The following is a 20,871-nucleotide window of genomic DNA, read 5'->3' on the forward strand; positions in this document are numbered from 1 at the left end:
TCAGCATGATGAACAGATTGTTAATTGTCCTGTCTGAAGATGTGCTTCACCTTCTACCGAACGTTGCTGAGGTACAACTTAGACATGGCATAATCCATCATTCAGTCAATCAGTCTATCATCAGGATTTTTTAATGTATTTATGTTTATTGGAAGACAATTAAGGTCACATTTTCCCTGTAGGAACTGTAGTTCTTTTAAATCTACATGGACTCCTTGCTGATCCTCCTTGACGCCTGGGTCATGACTGTTTTATCTTGTTTTTGTAAATCCTGAATCACTTAGCACACACGGCTCCGTATGCACCAGATATCGCCCAGTCTGTGCAATTTATGAAGCAGGAACTGCTGAATCCAGAGGATCTGGTCATGGCATTCAGTTGCTGCATTAAAATCTAAATAAAATGAAATTACATATATGTAGCATTGCATAGATACCTGCTTTGTAAAAAGCAAGTCCTGTGCTTTCCGAGATAGAGAGAGAGGGAGAGAGAGAGAGAGAGAGAGAGAGAGAGAGAGAGAGAGAGAGAGAGAGAGAGAGAGAGAGAGAGAGGGGGGCAAGACTAATGGTACGTTTCCACGGGGGCGTTTTTGGACGTGCCTCTCTAACTACTGACCAACAAAGAACTGACATAGAACTGACCAACAAAGAAAACATACAGGCTTCGAATGCTGTCACTTGTGGGCTGTCTGCTCTTCCATTGGAAACGTATAAACATGGTGGCTCGTTCGGAAACTTTCTCTTGTACTACAAAATCATTTACCGAAATGTATTTGTGAAAACATTTCAGGTGGAAAAAAATATGCCATTTAGTTGCTAAATCTGTCTTCCTTTAGATCAACAGCGGCTAGTTTCAAATGTGGGAGGTTTGAGAGGCAGCGAGTCGTGCTGCACGCCCTGATTTGCATAAAGTAGCCTGGACCTCAACTTCATGGTGGTTTCCTCGATCGCAAAAGTAATTAGGATACATCCTCTGGAGACAATAAACGTCATTATGTCAAGGTTTCAGTCTGGACCAAAACGGTGGATGGGCTGACAGACTGACTGACATTGCCAAGAGAGATATTGATATTTTGTTTTCATGGGCATCCCCTCTCTTTGCATTAACCAGTCAGAATGCTGTTGGTTTGTAGCCTACAGCCAATCAAATCATTTATTTTGAAGCCAATCTGTTTTGCATAGATCGGCAATGTAGTCGCTCTTATCACTGGCTCCAGTCTTCCCCCACCCCCAACCACTTTTAGGTCAAGTCCTTTTTCTTCACCTTTGACAAGTCAATCACAGCATTTGTCTCTTGCCCAAATGATATGTCTGTGAAAAAGCCAAATTAAATAGTTTGGCTGAACCCCACGTAGCAATACCTAAGCCTCACCGTCTTTATCTTCCGTTGCTGATTTTTCCAGCACAAGAAGTATACACTTATGGGGTCTATTAGATGAATGCATACATGCTGATTCAGGGGTGGGATTTATTAATGTTCATTTCATACAGGTGTGCGTACATGTGTTTGATTAATACCAACTTTGTTGTGGGTATGTGCAGCTCTCGTGTATTTAAAACTTGTTCTATCCATGCTTTGATGAATGAGGCCCTCAGTTGGCAGCTGCAGTGCATGGTGGGTAGTCTGTGGGAGTTTGAGGTTTAATTGAAAAATTATCTGCCGCTTGTGTTTTGGTGTGCCTTGGCGCTGTGTACCTGCATGGATGCCTGCATGTTTGCTCACCTCCCTGTGGCTGCTTCTCTGTGTGTGTGACTCTGCAAGCTGTGTGTGTGTGTGTGTGTTTGTGTGTGTGTGTGTGCGTGCGGTAGGTGGAATAATGAAGTGGATTATGAGTCGCACAGCGGTGTGACGAGGAGGAACGGATCGATAACTAGATATGTGCGAGAGCGTCGAGAGTACAGCGAGAGAGGAGAGCCGCAAAATGACATTTTGATTCTGGAGAGCGAAGGGTGTGTGGGTGGCAGAGTAAGAGACAGAGAAGAAGAAAAATGGCGAGACTGAGGCAAAGCAGAAGGAAAAGCAACATGAGAATTGCATTTTCTTTCATCTTTTGATCAAATCTCATGTTCATTTTATCATAATTTTTACATTTACTCTTACGCATAGTTCAATGGTTTTCTGCCCTTGTTACTTGTTGAAATGAACTCAATGAAAATGTACTGTAACTGTAAATCTGTAAGACAGGCGGAAGGGAGAGACAGAGATAGAGGTGTACAGAAATAAAAAGACTCGTCATTGTATCAGGACTCTCTTATCTCGACGTCAAATTCCCTGTTTCTTCTCGAGACAAATGGTTTTTAATCAGAAAAAATCCTCCCAACAGAGGTATGCCGAGACAGGGGGGGGGGCCAGGGGGGAATAAAAAAAAAAAAAAAACCTTTTTTTTTTTTTTTTTTTTTTTTTATATTTTTTTTTTTTTTTTTTTAAAAAATTTTATTTTTTTTTTTTTTTTTTTTTTTTTTTTTTTTTTTTTTTTTTTTTTTTTTTTTTTAAATTTTGGGTTTTTTTTTTTTTGTGATTTGCCGTTTTTGGCATGTACTCACTCTCAATGGCTAGACTTTATTTTTATGGTTTTCATCTATTAGGGTTTGTGTGTGTGTGTGTGTGTGTGTGTGTGTGTGTGTGTGTGTGTGGGGGGGCTTGAGTGTTTGTCTGTGAGATTGTGAGTCTATGTCAGTCGGCTCAGTATGGAGGCTACACTGAGATGGAAATCTGAGGAAAAGAAAGCAAAGTCAAAGTCTCTGCTGGACACCAAGAAAGAGAACAGATCGTCTGAAGAACCTGGCAGGGGCAGGCAGCCTTTTCTCTATCTCTCCCTCGAGATCTGTCTGGTGTCTGGGATTCTTTCTTTGTGTCTCAAATTCCCCCTCTATAACTCTTCCTTTCTGTACATTACTATGTCTCTTACTCTCCATTCAAGTTCGAATTTAAACTGGAAATCCTTGCTTTTGTTTGGCCTGTTATCTTTGGTGCTTTGGCGTTTCTTCCAAAAGATCACCTGTCAATCAAACAGCATTGTTTTACATGAATTAAATTGAAGTTCCTACAGATAGCAGTCTAATGTTTAATTACCCAGCCTTTGTAGCTAGTTAACTTTAAATGCTACCTACCCAGTTCTTTTTATTTTTCAGAAAAGGTCCTAGCCCACAGAGAATTATTGCCCAACAGCATTTTCAGTTTTTTTGTTTATTGTTAGTTCTTTCTCCCTCCAAACTCCCATACATCTATTTTACACGTGAAGCTGGCAGCTGCTTTCAGAATAAAGCTTTTAAAAACTCACTGTACACTTCCTGTCCAGCACCAAACACACAGACAATGTTGGCAACTGGCTGATAAACATATTGAGTATCCAGCAGCTAAAGATGCAGATTTTTTCCTACATATATCATACAAACATTGCCAGTTTGTGTGTTCACTATTACAAATATGACCCCTGAGAGATAAAGAAAGAAAAGAAATCAGTGTATGCTTGCAGTGCAATAGAAAGAGAGTAAAGGTGTCAGGCACAGGAACCTTTAGAGATTTGAATAGAGACCAGTGAACCCCAATGACAGCCATCCTAAAACACAGCCTTTGACAATACAGAAAGGCACAATGGTCCAAACAGAACATTCAGTATAAAGTATTGCATTTCCTTTAAATGTGATGAGAATCTAAACACCCTGAGAATATTACCAATATTTAACATAATATTAAAGTGAAAAATAGTAATAATACAGTCTCTTCCTACCGTCAGAGCAGTGGTGTAGTCTAGTGTTTTGTAGTGAGTATACTGTGATTTTTTCCCTCCAGTCCCAGAGCGACAACCCCCATACTTTTTAGTAATGTCACCGTGTATAGCATCAGTCTCATCTGGCTCATTTTCTGTAGTTTCTGTAACGTCTGCTGCAGTGTCACCTGAAGCGGCAGTATAGCTTCAGGGGCAGGCTTACCAAAACAGGTTTTGTTCCTAGGTATTATATATTTATTGTCGTTCCACTTCCGGGATTGCTCCGGTGCTGCAGGAAATTCCGCCAGATGCATGTCTTTTCCGTTTCCTTCCGCTTTCTTTGTGTTGGAATTTTAAATTCGGTGGGTTTATGAAGACTATTGTTAACTGCTCCTCAGATCTCTGCAGGGTAAATTGAAACAGCTAGCTGGACTATCTATCCAATCTGAGTTTTCTCTCGCACAACGATTTTGCAGTGGCTCGGGGTGGAGCTTAGTAAGATCCTTTTTTTTATATAAAATCATCCCCTAAATTGCTATCGCCAAACCCAGCAGACTCCATTAAATAAGCAGTAATTGTGTCATCTTAAAATACCCAGTGGTGCTGAAAAAAGATATCATGCGCTGAAATGCATCATGTGCTGAAATAGCGCAGAGCCATTGTAAATTATCATTAGTTTAGCTTCAGTCAGACACTTTTCTTTCATAGCTTTGTTTGTTATTTTTAGTTGAGGGGAATGTTTGAGCTGTTTTTTGTCAGCTCCATAGACTGTCTATGGTCAGCTCAGACAGCTGATAGATACATACTGTGCTATTCAATTAAGCAGAGTAGTTGCCCTCCAGGAAGGGTGAGGCTCATTCCAAAGAAAAATACTGTAACATTGTTTCAGTTTTAATCAGATAGGTGGGATTATTTCTATGTTGAGCTGCCTGTTCATGAAGCTGAAAGCTCTGTGTTTATTTTTTATGTTGGTAGGGCCCCATATTAATCTTTGAAACGGGCCCCCAGATGCATGAGGCCACTGCAAGGAACTTACACTGGCACTTTTGAATTTGAAGAGATGGTTACAGATTGAATATTTAATCATCCCTTAATTATTTAATTATATTTTAAATAAAATACACCAGCCCCAATAGAGACATGTCACCGCAGATAAAAACAGAGCCATCAACACAGGACACTACTAAAGTTAGTGAAGAAAGCAGTTACTGTTCCTTTAAATGCACTGATGGCGTAATATGAAATGCATTCTCCTGTGAGATAGCACAAAGTCAAGCTAATTAACCTACCAGGTTCATCCACTTCATATGTGAACACCATGACTGTAACAGCTTAGTAAACTTCAGAGGGAGTGTAAATACTCTTGCTCACTCACTTCAAAGTGAACATGGTCCCTCTTATCCTTTTCTCAGTTTTTCCCAGATAGTGGGGAAGTTAGATCATTAACAGACAGCATTTTAGTCTCTAGTTTGGGTGTTTACTCACATTTAGATACATGACTTTTGCATTGCTTTCCGTTGCCCTCCGTGTTTCTTCAGCAGCCTCCACCAAGACTCAAATTAGATTCTCACTGAAGAAACACTGGTGCGGTCAGGAGTAAAGGCCAAAACATGAAAAAACAGCCACCGAGAAGTGCCTCGGCCGATGCTAACCTTTATTCAGACTCACACAAATTGACAAAAAGAAGAGGAGAGAAAAGAGCAGAGTGTTCCATCTGGACGAGTAACCTTTTCTCCAGCTACCAATCAGGCGACTGGGACCAATGTGTGTGTGAATGTGTGTGACTGTATGCAATGTATTTACTGTATGAGTGGGTTTAGAGGGTTGAGATACTTCTCTGCTAATCTGTGTGTGTGAATTTGTTTTTCCAGCCTGAGTGGATTCTATGAATCTGTGCTTTTGCATGTGCATATTAGTAGTGTGGATGTGCTCGTGAACATAATAGCAGGAGGGAGGAGGAGAAGTTGTGATTCTGTAGCGTTATGCATGACAGTGTGTGGAGCTATCTCTAAGGTGAGCGGTGTGTGTGTGTGTGTGTGTGTGTGTGTGTGTGTGTGTGTGTGTGTGTGTGCGTGTGTGTGCAGAGCTGAGATAGTGCTAGAGGCGGGCTGATATTTCCAACCAGCACTGTTTATGACTGGAGAAAACAGGCGACCACACAGCGACATCACTTCCTGCGTGGCCGGGGCCTCATTAGGGAGGAAAGGCTGACACACTCAGAGAGAGAGAGAGAGAGAGAGAGAGAGAGAATGAGAGACTTCAAAACCAGGAGAGAAAATTATGTTATGTAAAATGTTGATCTTTTGCCCTGTTGCTTTGGGCAGTTTTGTTCTCTATGTTCATGTCAATAACATATAATTACTGAGCGAGAGGGGAGGTGAAAGATGTAGGGAAATAAAGCGAGACACAGGGAGATGTAGCCTTGAATGCCCCAGATGTCACTTTTATTCATTTGCATATAGTTGAAAGCCGTGCAGTGTGGAACCTGAGAGGGAAACAACTCCCACCTTGTACAGTAAAAGGCGAAGGTGTAAGTTACCTACATTTTGAGAGGTTTAAAGTAGTGTATATTTTCCCAGTTTTCCTTCTTGACAGCCACATCAGTGTCTATCAGCAGAGTTGGGAGAATTGTACATGTCAGGTACTTTATGTCTCTTTGTTGACTACCTAAATACCCCTTTAGATAAAACATAACGCCTTCCACAAATTACCATAAAATCTCTCATTGACCTACCATTATATAGAAAGCTCTTTTTGGTACTTTAATGGTGTCATACAGAAGCTGTGGCTTGTTTTGTTGTACTGTCCCCAAAAGTTCCTCACCCAGGGAGTCCAATGGGGAAAAATGGTCACATGTAATTCTATGACCAGTCAGTACGATAAAGGTACGTAATAAAGAACATTGGATGTCCTGGCTTGCCATGCACCTGCATCATCTCTAAATACAAATTACTGTAACGTGTAAAGTGTGATTTATGCTTCTGCGTTAAATCTACGCCGTGGCTATGTATGTACAGTAGGTACGTGGAGGCACGGACCCTACGCCGGACCCTGAGGTGCATCTCTCGAAAAAAATGTAAATACACGTCGCGGCAACGCACTTCGCTTGGCTGTGGCTTGGTAGCGTTGCATTTCCCCCTACTCATTTCCTGGTTCTCCTTTTCCGTAAACAACATGAAATCAAGGACTTTTCTCGCTACAGATTTCCCACCGTGGTCAGAAACCGCAGGGGAGACACTTTGTTTCTCTCACTATGACTCTAGAGTCGGTACTCGCTCCAAAGCTAATCGCCGTCATTCTCTCACTTGCTCTACCACACACTCCCCACGCACACACACATGCTGACCCTGCTATTTTCTTAAAGAGATTGACGCACCCATCAACGCACAAGTATAAACTTCAGGCCACTTACGTAGGCTAAGGCGAAAGCTCCGCGTGGAGCCTCCGCAGAACCACAAATCACTCTTAAGCAGCATTTCAGTGTTGTAGCTCATCAAGGTGGCGATAATGCCATTTACTTGATATAGTTTTGTTGAGTGTCCTTATTTACAGCCAGCCTATTCAATTGGCGGCCTGCAGGCCACATCCAGCCCATAAGCAACCTCTGAGTGGCCCAGAAGACTCAGATTTTATATCTTATAGGCTATCCTTTATATTGTTTATATTAGATTGTCAGTGTGTTTTATTGCCAGTTTCACTCGCAGTTCACAGAGAAAAAAGACTGCATCTGCCCATCCACTATATTTATTAGAAATAGCCTCGCCTACTTATGAGTTAAACAGAGAGTGAGAGAGACAGGCATACACACACACAAGCAGACCGACAGGTTTTAAATAGGCTGCTGAAAATGTCCGGTCCATCTACATTTCGTGGTTTTAAAATCTGGCCCAACTGAATTTGTAATTGAATAGCCCTGATCTACAGCATAGCAATGAGTATGCTGATCATGTGTTTTGTACCTAAAAGCGTATCTGCAAAGTAACTGGAGCCGAAAAATTAAGTGAAGTTAAAAGTACAATGTTATCCATAGTGCGGTAACAGTATAAAGTTGCATAAAGTGGAAATATTTAAGTCCAAATAACTCAAATCTATACCTGTACAACACTTTCGTCATTGCACTGTTACTATTTACTGCATACTAGTGCTTCTCTGTCATCCTGTGGTCTAGATTTCATCCAAGATTTTCAACGGCTCTTATTCAGACTGAATTAATGCAAATTAATTTCAGTGACATCTCTGGGCTAATGGAGAGAGGAACCGCAGAGGACAATTTCAGTCTCACTGGGGTTTTCTTTCTTTCTTCATTCGTCTCTCTCTTTTTTTTCACCTTGTCCTAGAGTTTCCCATTCAGCTCATATAAGATAACATGGATAACATGTTGAATCTCCTCTCGTCTCTGCGGTGACAGAGCAGAGGGGCTGGTGATGCACAGCTCCATGGCTCTGAATCCATCTGAGTGCCTTCCCTATAAAAGCATCTAGCGGCTCTTATAAAAGACATGCATATCTGAAAGCCACCTCACCTCAAGATTTTAGCAACATGCTCTTAGAGTCTTATCTATATGGGCTTTTGAAAACCAGTGCTGATGGGAATGCATTAGGATAGGAACTGACAACACTTTGAGACAATACTTATTATTTTTAATATTCTGTGTTGAAAAAAAAAAACACGTCAGAAGGATGCTATGTTACTGAGTCAGTTCTGTGACTGTATTGCTCTTTGCTACTTGTGCTACTGTTACACTACTACTGTCACAAAATTAAAACAATTTAAAGAAGTAAACACCTTATCATACCTCACCACATATGAAGAAGAAGAAACTTTATGATTCGTCATATACAATCGTACAGTACAATGTAGTGAAATTCATTCTCTGCATTTAACCCATCCGTAGTCTTGCATTGCCAGACCTTCCTCCACAGTGCTGCAGAGGAGGGTCTGGCTAGTCCACACAACATTCCGGGATGGGAGAAAAACGTGCTCTGGTTTATTGGTATTTCTTTAAACCAATCACAATCGTCTTGGGCGGCGCTAAGCACCGGACAGAGCCACGGTGGCTCTAAAGAATAGCCTCGGGAAGGAACTTGTTTTGGTGGAACTTGTACGTTCAAAGGTTGTTTTAGTCGTGCAAGAAAAAATAGTCTAAGATAGTCAAGCTAGCTGTCTGGATTTACCCTGCAGAGATCTGAAGAGCAGTTAACCATAGTCCTCATAAATCGACATGAGTTTAAAATTCCAATACAAAGAAAGCGGAAGGTAACGGACATCCGGCCAAAAAGAGGGACATTTGGCAGATTTTACAGAGCAATCCCGGAATTGGAGCGTCATGGATATAGACTAACCCATCCTAAGCATTAGGAGCAGTGAACACAGCCACATACAGCGTCCGGGGGAGCAACTTGGTGTTCAGTGTCTTGCTCAAGGACTTTGACATGTGGCCAGAGGAGGCTGGAATCGAACCGGGTTGAGGGCCGACCCTCTCTACACTCTGAGCCACAGTCACCCATATTATTATTATATGTGAGAACAAATAGTGGTTCTCTCATCTCCACCAACTTTGCCAAAGCAGTGGTTGCATTTTTCTTTTATTATCTCTGCCTCTGTCCATCTTCGTGCCTCCATCTTTATTTTATTACCCATCTACAGGAGTGAACATGTTAGAGCTATCTTTGACTTCACTTCCTATGCAGGTTTCATGTTTTTCTGTAATGCCACTTTCCATTCCATGTGCCCTCTTCCTTCCTGCCTCCTTTTTTTTCTTCCCTCTCTCGGCACCTCCCACACTCTTTTTCTCACATTGTCATCATACCTCTCACACTCCTCGTTCTTTCTCATTCTTTCTCTCTGCTGTCTTACTAAAATGTCTTGCTTTCTCTCCATTTTTTTTCTTTTTTCTCACTCCACGGGATGCAGTCCTCCCTATATGCTAATAATGTTCCTGTGCTAAGAAAGGAAACTGCTTAACCATTCACATCAGGGCTCAATACATGCATGCACCGCACGCATAAACAAACACACGCATGCACGCACGCACGCACACACTCACGCACGCACACACACACACACACACACACACACACATCATATTTGTTTGCCTGTGGAATTATCCCTCCCATAAGGTAGCACAGCCTCACCTCTTCTCATCCTGCCCAGCTTTGTCTCATTTGTCTCTCTATTATGCTTTTCTTTTATTGACTAGAAGCCATTATTACAAACACAAAGCTGCACCAAATGGGACTTTCTTGTACTTTTCTTGTAATTGTTTACTTTTTCAACTGCGTCTTTCTACTTTCATTGTCCTCTTCCACACATACGTAATCAAAATGACAGTGTTCTTACGTTGGCTTCTTTTTCTTACAGCACAATGTAATAACCAACTTGTAGACATTTGAAAACTGCTGCAAATCAGTTGTCCATTACATGTGTCTGCATTTTATTTAATTTTAAAAATTACATTGTTGTATCATGATAATTATTGTGAGACCTTTCAGTTCAACCTGCAATTACAACTGCATTACCCATACTTGACACCTCCCTTGTTTCGAGGGTTATATGCCAGCTTGACCCAATCTTATTGTGTCTCTGGAGGAGGCTTTTGTAATTTCCCCAACTCTCAAAGTAATTACAGCATACAAAAAACAATGAAGGATTAGTCTCCTCTCTTTTTGACAGATGGGCAAAGCTGCCAGATAAGACAGTTTACGTTTTTTCCGGATACCACACTATATTTCCAATGCAACCTGGCAACCCAAGAGTTGTCCACATCTAGGAAATAAACAAGTGCTCTCTTTTACATCTCCATTTATTTGCGACGTACAAATGAGGTACAATCAAAGCCACAGTAGATCAAGCCTGTGAGGATATCTTAATGTACTCAAGTAACAAAGTGAATGTACAAAATAAAGCTACTGTAAGGCATAATGTATGTAGTATTTTAATACCTATCCAGCTGGGAAGTAGACTTTTTCGATTGCAAAGGTAAGGAAGGTGGAACATTTGGGAACATGGAAAACACTGTATGCTTTGGAGAATGGCAAGCAAAAATTTAAAAGATAGGTGTTTTGTGATGAATGTGGCAAGACATGCTAAACCACTTTAAAGACAATGTAATGGCTAAAGAGAAACAGAGTGGAAGTTTGCTTAAAAAAAGAAGAAACAGAACTCATTTTAAACAGAAAACATGCATCACAAACTGTGAGAGCGCAATTTAGCGATGTAACGTACGTCATTGCATCACGGACTAAGGTCCGTAAAACTCGGTTAATTTCAACATGACAATTGACTTTTGGTTTCACATGGTACACAAGCCCCAGTTTGCTTAGTGAAAGTCCTGTGTTTGTTTGACCCATCCACCACCCTTATAACTAAGGTAAAGGACACACACAATATTTACATGCATGGCAGCATATCTGACCTGTGTCCTTATAGATTTAAAACAGTGTTAGGGAAAGGAACCTTTGCCTATATAGGGGCAGTTCAGTGGAACAAGTTAGATCAGCAAATTAAAGTAATTTCCACACTGAACTCTTTCAAAAAGACAGTCAAGGCCTGGTTACTAGATAGGGTTGCGGAATAGAACAAAAGGCAAATTATCATTTATATTCTTGTTTATTTAAGGAAAATGTTTTTATGTCATGTCGATTTTCATCACACACTCTGTACGTGCCTTGTCTTGTCCTGATGTGTTGAGGACCACAATGGAAATAAGTCCTGGACTTTATTGTGTTTTTATCCTCAATTGTATTAGATGTCTTTTCATGTTTATGGCATTTTTTGATACAATCAAATCAAATCAAATCACCCCAACCTACCTCCACGTGGAATTTGGCCACTCTTACTTTGTCACCTCACTTCACGATAATTACTACAGCCACGAGAGCTTGCCACTGAACAAAAAACATAATTGTGGGTCGATTTTAATTGTAGTATCAAATCAAAACAAGACACTATCTCAAGACACAGAGTAGGTCTAGACCACACTCTATGATTTACAAAGACCCAACAATTCCAGTAAGTAGTAGTCCCCAAAGAGCAAGCATTTAGTGCAACAGTGGCGAGGAAAGACTTCTTTTTAGGCAGAAACTTTGAGTGGTGAGGAAAACTTCCTTTTAGGGAGAAACCTTGGACAGACCCAGGCTCTTGGTAGGCAGTGTCTGACGGTGCCGGTTGGGGGTGTGATGAACAGTGGCAATAGTAGTCACAATAAAGATAATGGAATTATGACTAGTAATAGTAGTTGTAGTAGTTCATGGCGTAGCAGGGCACTGCAGGGCAGAGCAGGACGTAGCAGGGCACTGCAGGGCGTAGCAGGGCATAGAAGGGCACTGCAGGGCGTAGCGGGGCACTGCAGGGTTGATATGAGCTACTTGCATAATGGTCCCATACAGTCGTTTTCTGGGTGTGGATGGGCTGCTCCATATGTGTGCAGATATTTTATATGCCCCATGCCTATACAGTATCTTAAAACTACTCCAATAAGTGAATTTTACCTAAGAATAATTTGGTAACACCCTAATTTTTTAAACTCACAGTTGTTCAATTATCTTTCCTTTTATGTTACCAACAAAAAGCCATTTTAAACAAAGCAGGTAATTGCTTATTTTCATTCAGTCATTTGTTCATTTGTCAAGTAGTTTGATTGTTCATTCAGTCTTCCATTTTGTATTTATTGACATTTCAGTGTCATTTCATTCTGGAGTAAAACACTTGACAATATGGCAGACCAAATCATTTTTTTGCATTTCTTAATTACAGACTATTATGTATTCAGTCCACAAGGATGCAGCTTGAGTAACAGTTTAATCACATCCACACCCACACAGAGAAATCCTCCCCAGTCCCTTACTGCCTTCAACCCGGCAGAAGGAGGTAATCTATACCAGCTTGCCCTAACAGGCAAATCTGTTAGGGCAGCGGCACAAATTAACACATGTTTGTGTTTGTGGAGAACAGGAAATATGAACGGCAGCTCATTTCATTTTTGAAGTTGACAGTGTAATTTGATTTGCAGGAGGAGGCAATGAGAGAGGGAGGGTGGGAAGGAGGGGAATTAGAGAGGAGATTTGATAGACATGGAAGCAGAGATGGTAGATGGTAGATGATGGATGAATGAATGGACGGATGAGTAGATGGAGGAAGAGATAGCTGTCTTTAAACACTAAGGTTTTGCTAAATATTGGTGCATGAAATAAGATCTGGTGTTTTGCGGGGGCTTACAATTTACTATAAAATATTTACAGTAATAGACACCTCTGACTTTCAGCCTGTCACATGCTAACCAGCACCTACTGTGTGTGTTTAAGCAGCCAGTAACAGAGCATTCATTTAGCTTGATCTGTTCTATCTTTTCATATTCTGTACTATTATTCCTGATGACTTCCTCATTAGCACACAGCACACTGTCGCCAGTTTATTTCTTTGCCCACTGTCAGCTGCAAAGATTATAATGACAGAATTTGAATGGTGAGGATCTGATAGCTTTAATAAATACCCTCAACACACACACACACACACACACATTTGCCACTCTCTGTAGGTGTGTGCTGGGGCCTTATCTTTCTCTCTCTGGTTGTATTATTTAAATGGACATTTAACTTCTGTGGCAGCGGTTTACTTACTGAAGATAAGTGCCTTTCAAATGCTAATGTGTACACTCACACGAACACTCGCACACACATATGCACATCGGCTGTCTTTGTTAACTGCTTTGGTTTGTGGATTACAAAGATAAAGTGACTCAGACATTTTACCTTTTCAGTGGTGTGTACGTGTGTACGACGCAGTTATCTGGAAGTCTCTGGGAATTGTCACTTGTCCTTTGTCCATATAAGAACAGTGTGTGTATCTGTCCTGTGTTAAAGGTTGAATGGTGATATTTTCTTCTCTCCAGCAATAACTGAGTTTTGACCACTTGGGGAAAGCAAAACACTGACATATATCATCTTTACATTGATACTTTTTTTTAATCAAACTTTTGCCAATTTACACATGCAGCAAACAAAACAACATTGGCATTCATTTGGAATTGTGTTCCTGGCATTGGTCTTTATATTTTAATCTGATATTTTAGCTGTGTTTTGGTCTCCATCAACTCCTAAGGAGAAATGTCTGGCTCTTAAAGCTACACTCATTAATATTTTATGGCAAAAATGGATCAAATGAGTACGCATAATGTGAAACAAGTCGCTTGTAGTGATGGGACCACAGATAACTATATATGTGCGTGTGTGTGTGTGTGTGTGTGTGTGTGTCACATATTTCATTTATTTATATGTTACTTTACATACTTTACATAGACTCTCAATCTTCACTTTTTAACTGTCACCATGCAAACAGGGCACACCTGAAAATGAGAGTTTGCTCTGCGTTTGTCCCCAGTGCTGTCTAAATAAAGGTTGAATGAGTGAATATCCTGTAGCTCCGTATTCATTATATTCAGTGAAAAATGCTTTTGTGCCTCATCAGCATATTCCCCAGCTGCTTGCCCTTGGCGTGCCGTTGTCTTCGGAGTTGTTGTATGGAGGGAGCAGATATAGATGGCGCGAAGCTGAGGAACTGTAAATATTTGGAGCTGCTGTTTGCACCATTTGTTTTAAGCAGATAATCAGAGACTGTAGGGCAGGAAAGAGTGGGAGGAGTGTACTGTCGATAGGGAGGTAATGGTGTGAGCGAGACTGTCCTCCCCCATAAAACACCCACATAAGTTGCTTGTTCAAGCAGCAATTACGACCAGTTTTTTTAATTTATAGTGGCAGCACCCTCTAGTGGCCATGGTAATTATGGTGCAAGCAAAGCAGGAAGTAAGTTGAAAAAGTAGCGCCAAATTCTGCATAAGGAGGCAGGTTGGGGTGTTGGATGTGTCAAAGAAACACAGGACTTTCACCCATGGGACCGGAGTTCATGTCCTGTGAAAAAAAAGTAAATGGTAAATGGAAATACTTTTATTGGTAGTACTGGTAGTGCATCTGATTTTAACCCAAACCATGATGTTTTTCTAAACTTAAGTAGTTTTGTTGCCTAAACATAACCAAACTGTTATTGTTTCAATGACTTGTTAATGACGTGTTTAAAGCCGTGATTGTTCATTCTCTGCTATAGATATAAGGATGCTCCTGTGGGACGTTTTTCCTGCCACCGCTTGGGGGCTCTAATTTATGAAACTGTGGCTCATATTAGATGGTTTAAACAACCTATATTTTCGTATGATTTGGAGGACTTGTTGGTGTGAGCATAGTCTTTTATATTAAATATCACATACTTTTAGTATATTATTTCATACATTACTTAACTCAGTACAACTCAGCCTGTGACAACAGGCTTTACAGAGCTTTACAGTGAGTTTCAGCTTATTGTTTAGCTGTCAGGCGGCAACTTTTGTGTTTTGGATCATTCTCACCGCTCTCATAAAGTCATTTTTCGGCAACAGCAGGTCGCTGTTTTTAGCTTTAAAAAGTCTTAAAAACCCCACTCAGCACCAAACCGCAGAGAGACACAGTTACTGAGTAGCAACTATTTTCCTCAACCAAACCAAAGATGGAGCTAAAAGTGTGAATATTGGACTCACATTTATCAGGTGGCCAAAAAACATGACTCCAAATGTATGATAATGTTTCTCCGTAATTGCTGGGTGAGTAAATAAGCAAAGTATTCAAATCAACAGGTTAGTATGATATGGTGCGTAAAAGGGGCACCATTAGGCCTATGTGACAGTTAAGTTCAGCCACCAAAAAGGTACATTTAAAAGGGTTGTTAAGCTGGTTCTTTAAGTTTATTGTAGCACACCATAGTCAACTTTATTAAAAAAAAAACTTAATTTTCCACAAAATAGCAAATAGAAAATGCTGAGTGGCTAGTAGCTTTGGGAAACCACTTGGCTGGTGAGCAAAGAAGTTAATGTCAAGCCCTGTTGATATTATAGCATGCCTTAAAACAAATACTCCTATATATCTATCTCACATGTTTGTTCCAACATTTTATTAGGCCTACAGAAAGATACCTCAGAATTTTTCTTTGTCATTTGTGCTGTTTCAGAATATTTTTTCACCTTAACACACGTTTTAAGTCCAATATTACATGAGATACATGGAAGGAATTACATTTGACAAACTCCCATTCTATTTTGTGGGAATATATAGGCATGATATAGTTATAACATAATGAATTTGAATTCAAATAAATGGGCAGTTTAACACATTTTAACACTGTCATCTGAGTCCCCTGAGTCTATTTTTCTACAATGACTGAAACAGGAATACACTTTGGTTCATTTGGAACACAACAGCCCTACGCCAATTTCTTTTCAGTCATTAACTCTTTCTTTCAGTCCCTATCTTTTCCTTTTATTTCCTCTATATCTGTCTTGCTTTGTCTCCTCCAGCCTCACTTATTCTCTGTGTGCTTGTTTATCTAGCTACATTGTCCAAACTCTGTCTCTTTATCTTCCACACCATCTTCCCCTTTCATTTTGCTTTCTGAATTTGCTTTCGATTTTACTGACTGAAATGTCAGTGTACCTGCTTCAGCGATGGTGTTTTTTCACCCTCCCTTTTTCTTCTGCTGCACTTTCTTATTCTGTCTGTCTTGACACGAAGAGTCAAAAAGACGGATAGTGAAAGAGAGGGAGAACATAGAGAGGATTATTGTATATAGACCATGGCTGTGGAAAAAAAGATGTGTTCAGAGAAAAAAAAAGGAAAAAAGTATTTTTTTAAAATCCCATCTTTCTCTTCGTCTAGCGTTCTCTCTCTGGTTCGACGGAGATAGTGGGGATAAAAGCTGGATTCCTGGATCAGGGTTCACCTTAATATTGTCATCCCGGGGAGCTTAGCGGCCGAGCTGCCGTATCACAGTCTCAGTGATCACGGACGGTGGCTTTTAGCCAAACCTTAGATATAGACATGTGTGATCTATCCTACGCAGGGGAGGAAAATGGAGCATGTCTGGCTTCATAGAAGCTGAACGGCTAATAAAACTCTCAACATTTACAGCACGTCGCCAAAGACTTATAAGCATTATAAGCTCACAGCAAATACCATGCAGCACTGAGGAAACTGAAGTGGCATGTTAAGGTATTTAATTCGATCCTATGAAAGCTATGAAGTTCTTTTCATTTCTATTTACTTTTTTGTTTTACATTTTTTTTCTATACACAATACTGTTTATTTATTGCCTCATCAGTCAGTGCCTCCATTATAAGGGTCAGGTTGTAAGATAAATCTTAATAATCCCAAAGTGGTCTGAAAACAAACAAACCGAACAAATTCATACTGCATAAAGTTATTCTTTTGGCATGTTGAACAGATGTATCTTTCCAAGACAAACTATAGCAAGGGCTCAAAAGCTGCAATGGGAGACAGTGCTTTATGTTATGCACTTGGTAAATTCATTTAAAAAATAAATCTCTACAAATTAAGGTTTTCTCTCTTTGCTCTTCATAGCACATAATATTATTTAAAAAACAAAGTATAAGTGTAACAATACAAATCTTAATTGCTTTTCTGCAGTTTTAATATCACACAATCTTCTTCTCATTCAAATGCATTACATCTACTCACTAAGAAACAATTGTCAGCAAATCTGTAAATCATCTATTCTACCCTGCTGCATTACCGAGGCTAACAGAGCAGTATCCATGCACTGTAACCTGCAGCCACTGCTCTGTGTTTTTGCGTCCACCCATTGGTTTCCTTGTGAGGACTAATTGTCCTTGCAAGACAAGAGAAGAACGTGAGTAAAAAAATAATAAGTGTTAGGTCTTCAGATATTCCAAATCAATCATGCTTGTGCTTTGTTTGCATCTGCGTCTGTCTTTGTGTGTGTGTGTGTGTGTGTGTGTGTGTGTGTGTGTGTGTGTGTGTGTGTGTGTGTGTGTGTGTGTGTGTGTGTGTGTGTGTGTGTGTGTGATAAAGAGGGAGGGAGAGCGGGAGAGCACTGCCCCGCTGCCCCATCACTGTTGGCGAACTAATCATTCTTCCTGCCTCGCTCTTTGTGATTGCCAGCCCATCCCTGCACTGCAGCTAAATTGAATCAATTAAAATCTTTCTTGTAGATGGCTGCTGTTGCTTCCACACGATTAGGCTTTGATCAAGAAACACACAAATAAATAAATAAATAAGCCAGGGGAAAGGGAATAGAAAAGGAATGAACTCAATTAAATAGTCAGGCGAGGGACGTGCCTGTCTGCTACTGTCAGTGAGATTTCTGTGAGTGAGTTTATGTGTGTGTGTGTGTGTGTGTGTGTGTGTGTGTGTGAGTGAGTGAGTGAGTGAGTGTGTGTGTGTGTGTGGATGCAAATGTACTGTATTTGTCTGTGAGGGAGTCTACACAAACTGTGAGAGAGAGAGAGAGAGAGAGGAGAGAGAGCTGTACAGCAGGATGCTACTTGTGAACTGATGACATCATGACAGAATATACGTGTGTGTGTCCTTTACATAGATCCGACATACTCTGTATAACATTATCAATTATAAACATCATGAACATAATATATGCATTATGTTAACTATAATCACACTCTCATGTGCTATTTGCATAAATACATCTCATTAGAGTCATATTAACCTATACCATTGTTTAATATGGGGCTTACACTCATGACGTTTATTCACAGAGCAGTGATGTCATCATTCCTTTCTGCATTCTTCCAGGTCTGTTTATACATGTGGCCTGAATGCATCCCATTGGAAATGAACTGTAGTGTTGACTGACACTGGCTGATGAGCACTCCATTTAGCCACAGAGTAGGACAATGGTGAGAATAAGAACATGAAAGAAGACAGGAGAGGAAGTATGTGAGGGAAGTACAGTATGTGAGGGTTGGTGGGTGTGTGTGGGGGACTCCCTGGATGCCTGTAGCAGGTAATGCTTTTAGCATGGAAATCAGAGGGAGGTATTGATGGTGATGGTGGTGGTGATGTCAGTGGTGGGGCGGCGTTGGACATGAAATTGCTCTGAAAGACCAGAGCTTCCCTGTGGGTATACACTCACGCTGGATTTATGCAACCACATTGAGCAGGAGTACCTGAGAGGTTTAATTGGGAGGGGGAAAATAGATTGGGTATGGGGGTATAAATGCACGACCCGTTCTCACTCCTAACTCGTAAAATACGGACGCTTAGGCAGTGGCTCTCAGCGTCAGATACGACGCAAAAAGCACCCTTCAGTGTATGTTTGGAACGCACCGGGCAGATCAGCAGCACGACCGCAGCGATGTAAGTTGACGTAGCGAGTAGTAGATAGACCGAAATGCCACGTAAGGAGGTCGGTTGGGGTGGTGGATGGGTCAAACAACACAGGACTTTCACCCAGGAGACCGGGGTTTGTGTCCTGTTCATGGTCCTGTGTGTCACAGAAACATAAATTTTATAACCCCATCCATGAGCTTTTCCGAAACCTAACTGTCCCGTTCTTGTGCCGCACGTCAGTCAGTACGTCCTGACCCAGAGTGTCAAAAGTGACACAAAGTGTTCTGACACTAAAGGAGACTTTTAGCGTGAAAAACGCCTAAGGCACATGACCAAGCGTCCATTTTTTACGCGATGGGAGAGTGAGAATGTGTTGAGATGGAGGTGGGGGCAGAGAGAAAGTCATTTTGTTTTGAAGCAGGTTGATAATGTGATTATATGGGCCCTTTTAAGGACTTCGTAAGAACAGCCTATATGGCATAGTTAGATGCAGAGTTAGGGCAATAAAGGCTGAAACTGATCTATTGAAGAATCCTTATTATTTTTTTCTTCATGCAAACATATTTTTGCCTCTGAAAATAGAAATGAGCCAACTTACAACATCTGATTTGCTTGGGCCAACTGAGAGGACTTATGAATGTTGTTCATTTTCTACAGTACATTCATTTAATTCTTTTTTTTTCTCTTTGCTTTGAGAAAACAAATCCATTTTTCTCTGAACAAAGAGCGGTTTTCATGACACATGACTCTATCTCATCAACATCCTACTGTTAATTCTATTTGAGGCTAGATCATAGATGTAGACACGTCTCTCTCCAAAATGAGCCTGCCTGTGTTATATTTAGCGTATCCACACTTTAAGTGGCTCTACAGGGCAATAACTCTTGTTTTATTGCAGCAAATTATCAAACAGCCAGGCTTGTTGGTTTTCCTTGTATACGCGAGAAATATGCCTCGTTATGTACTGGCAGTTGTGCTTGGATGGTCCAAAAGTAGATTTTTGTTTATTTTATTTTAATCATGGAAATCAAAAAGAAAATAAGTGGAAAAAAAATTTCCCTGGTGGTCTTTATTTTTCATTTCATGAGGGATAATTCACTGCAAGCCTATACATTGTTTTTATAAAAAAAAATCCATGTGAAAATAAAAGTTTAAAAAGTAAAATGATTTCACATTGTGAATATATATATCTTAATATCCATATCAAGTCATGTTTGTGTTTTCCCTCCTACCTATTTGATTGTCCCTTATCTATTCAAGTTGACCTAGTTATGACAATGTAGAGGAAAAATCAATAACTCGTGGGGGTACTGCTTCTGATAATAACATAGTTACAGAGCACTTTCCTAGTAACAACATCACAGAGACCACATACATTAACTCCCCTCCTCTGTCCTGTCCTGCCACAATTCATCTCTTATCTTTCTCACAAAGGTTACATTGTAACAACTGATCATTTATTTCATTGAAGAGTTTGCTTGTAATAGCTGTTAGTGTACTATTTTATTTAAAATCAATCATTTTGCTTTGAACTGTATATTTCTATGTCAACTTGTATAGGGATTCTTACAGAACAATTTCCCATTTGTCAAAAGGAATAACTTTAGCAACAATTTGTTAATTATAGAAGTTTTTGGTTACACCATTATACATTTTTTAAAGAAGGGAATTCGACTAACATCTCCTCTGTTCTTTGTCCTCTCGTGCAGGGTTCCTGAGTACAGGTGACCAGGCAGCCAAAGGGAATTACGGTTTGCTGGACCAGATCCAGGCTCTGCGTTGGACCAGTGAGAACATTGCAGCCTTCGGTGGTGACCCATTACGTATCACTGTTTTTGGCTCAGGCGCTGGAGCTTCCTGTGTCAACCTGCTCACGCTGTCTCACTACTCCGAGGGCAACCGCTGGAGCAACTCTACCAAAGGTAAAAATCACAAGTCACCGCAGAATTTACATGGGATCTTCATGTATATTTAGGTATG

The 20,871-nt window shown here is 40.4% G+C and overlaps 1 protein-coding gene across 1 annotated transcript in view; it reads left to right on the forward strand.

The window, feature by feature from the left end:
- nlgn1 (neuroligin 1) overlaps positions 1 to 20,871 on the forward strand; it is a 441,774-nt gene that overhangs the window by 408,153 nt on the left and 12,750 nt on the right. The window contains exon 5 of the mRNA XM_039811895.1: positions 20,601 to 20,813. Coding sequence (XP_039667829.1) covers positions 20,601 to 20,813 — 213 coding nt within the window. The remainder of the gene's footprint in view (positions 1 to 20,600; positions 20,814 to 20,871) is intronic.

This window comes from Perca fluviatilis, chromosome 9, assembly GCF_010015445.1.
Source record: "Perca fluviatilis chromosome 9, GENO_Pfluv_1.0, whole genome shotgun sequence".
NCBI lineage: Eukaryota > Metazoa > Chordata > Actinopteri > Perciformes > Percidae > Perca > Perca fluviatilis.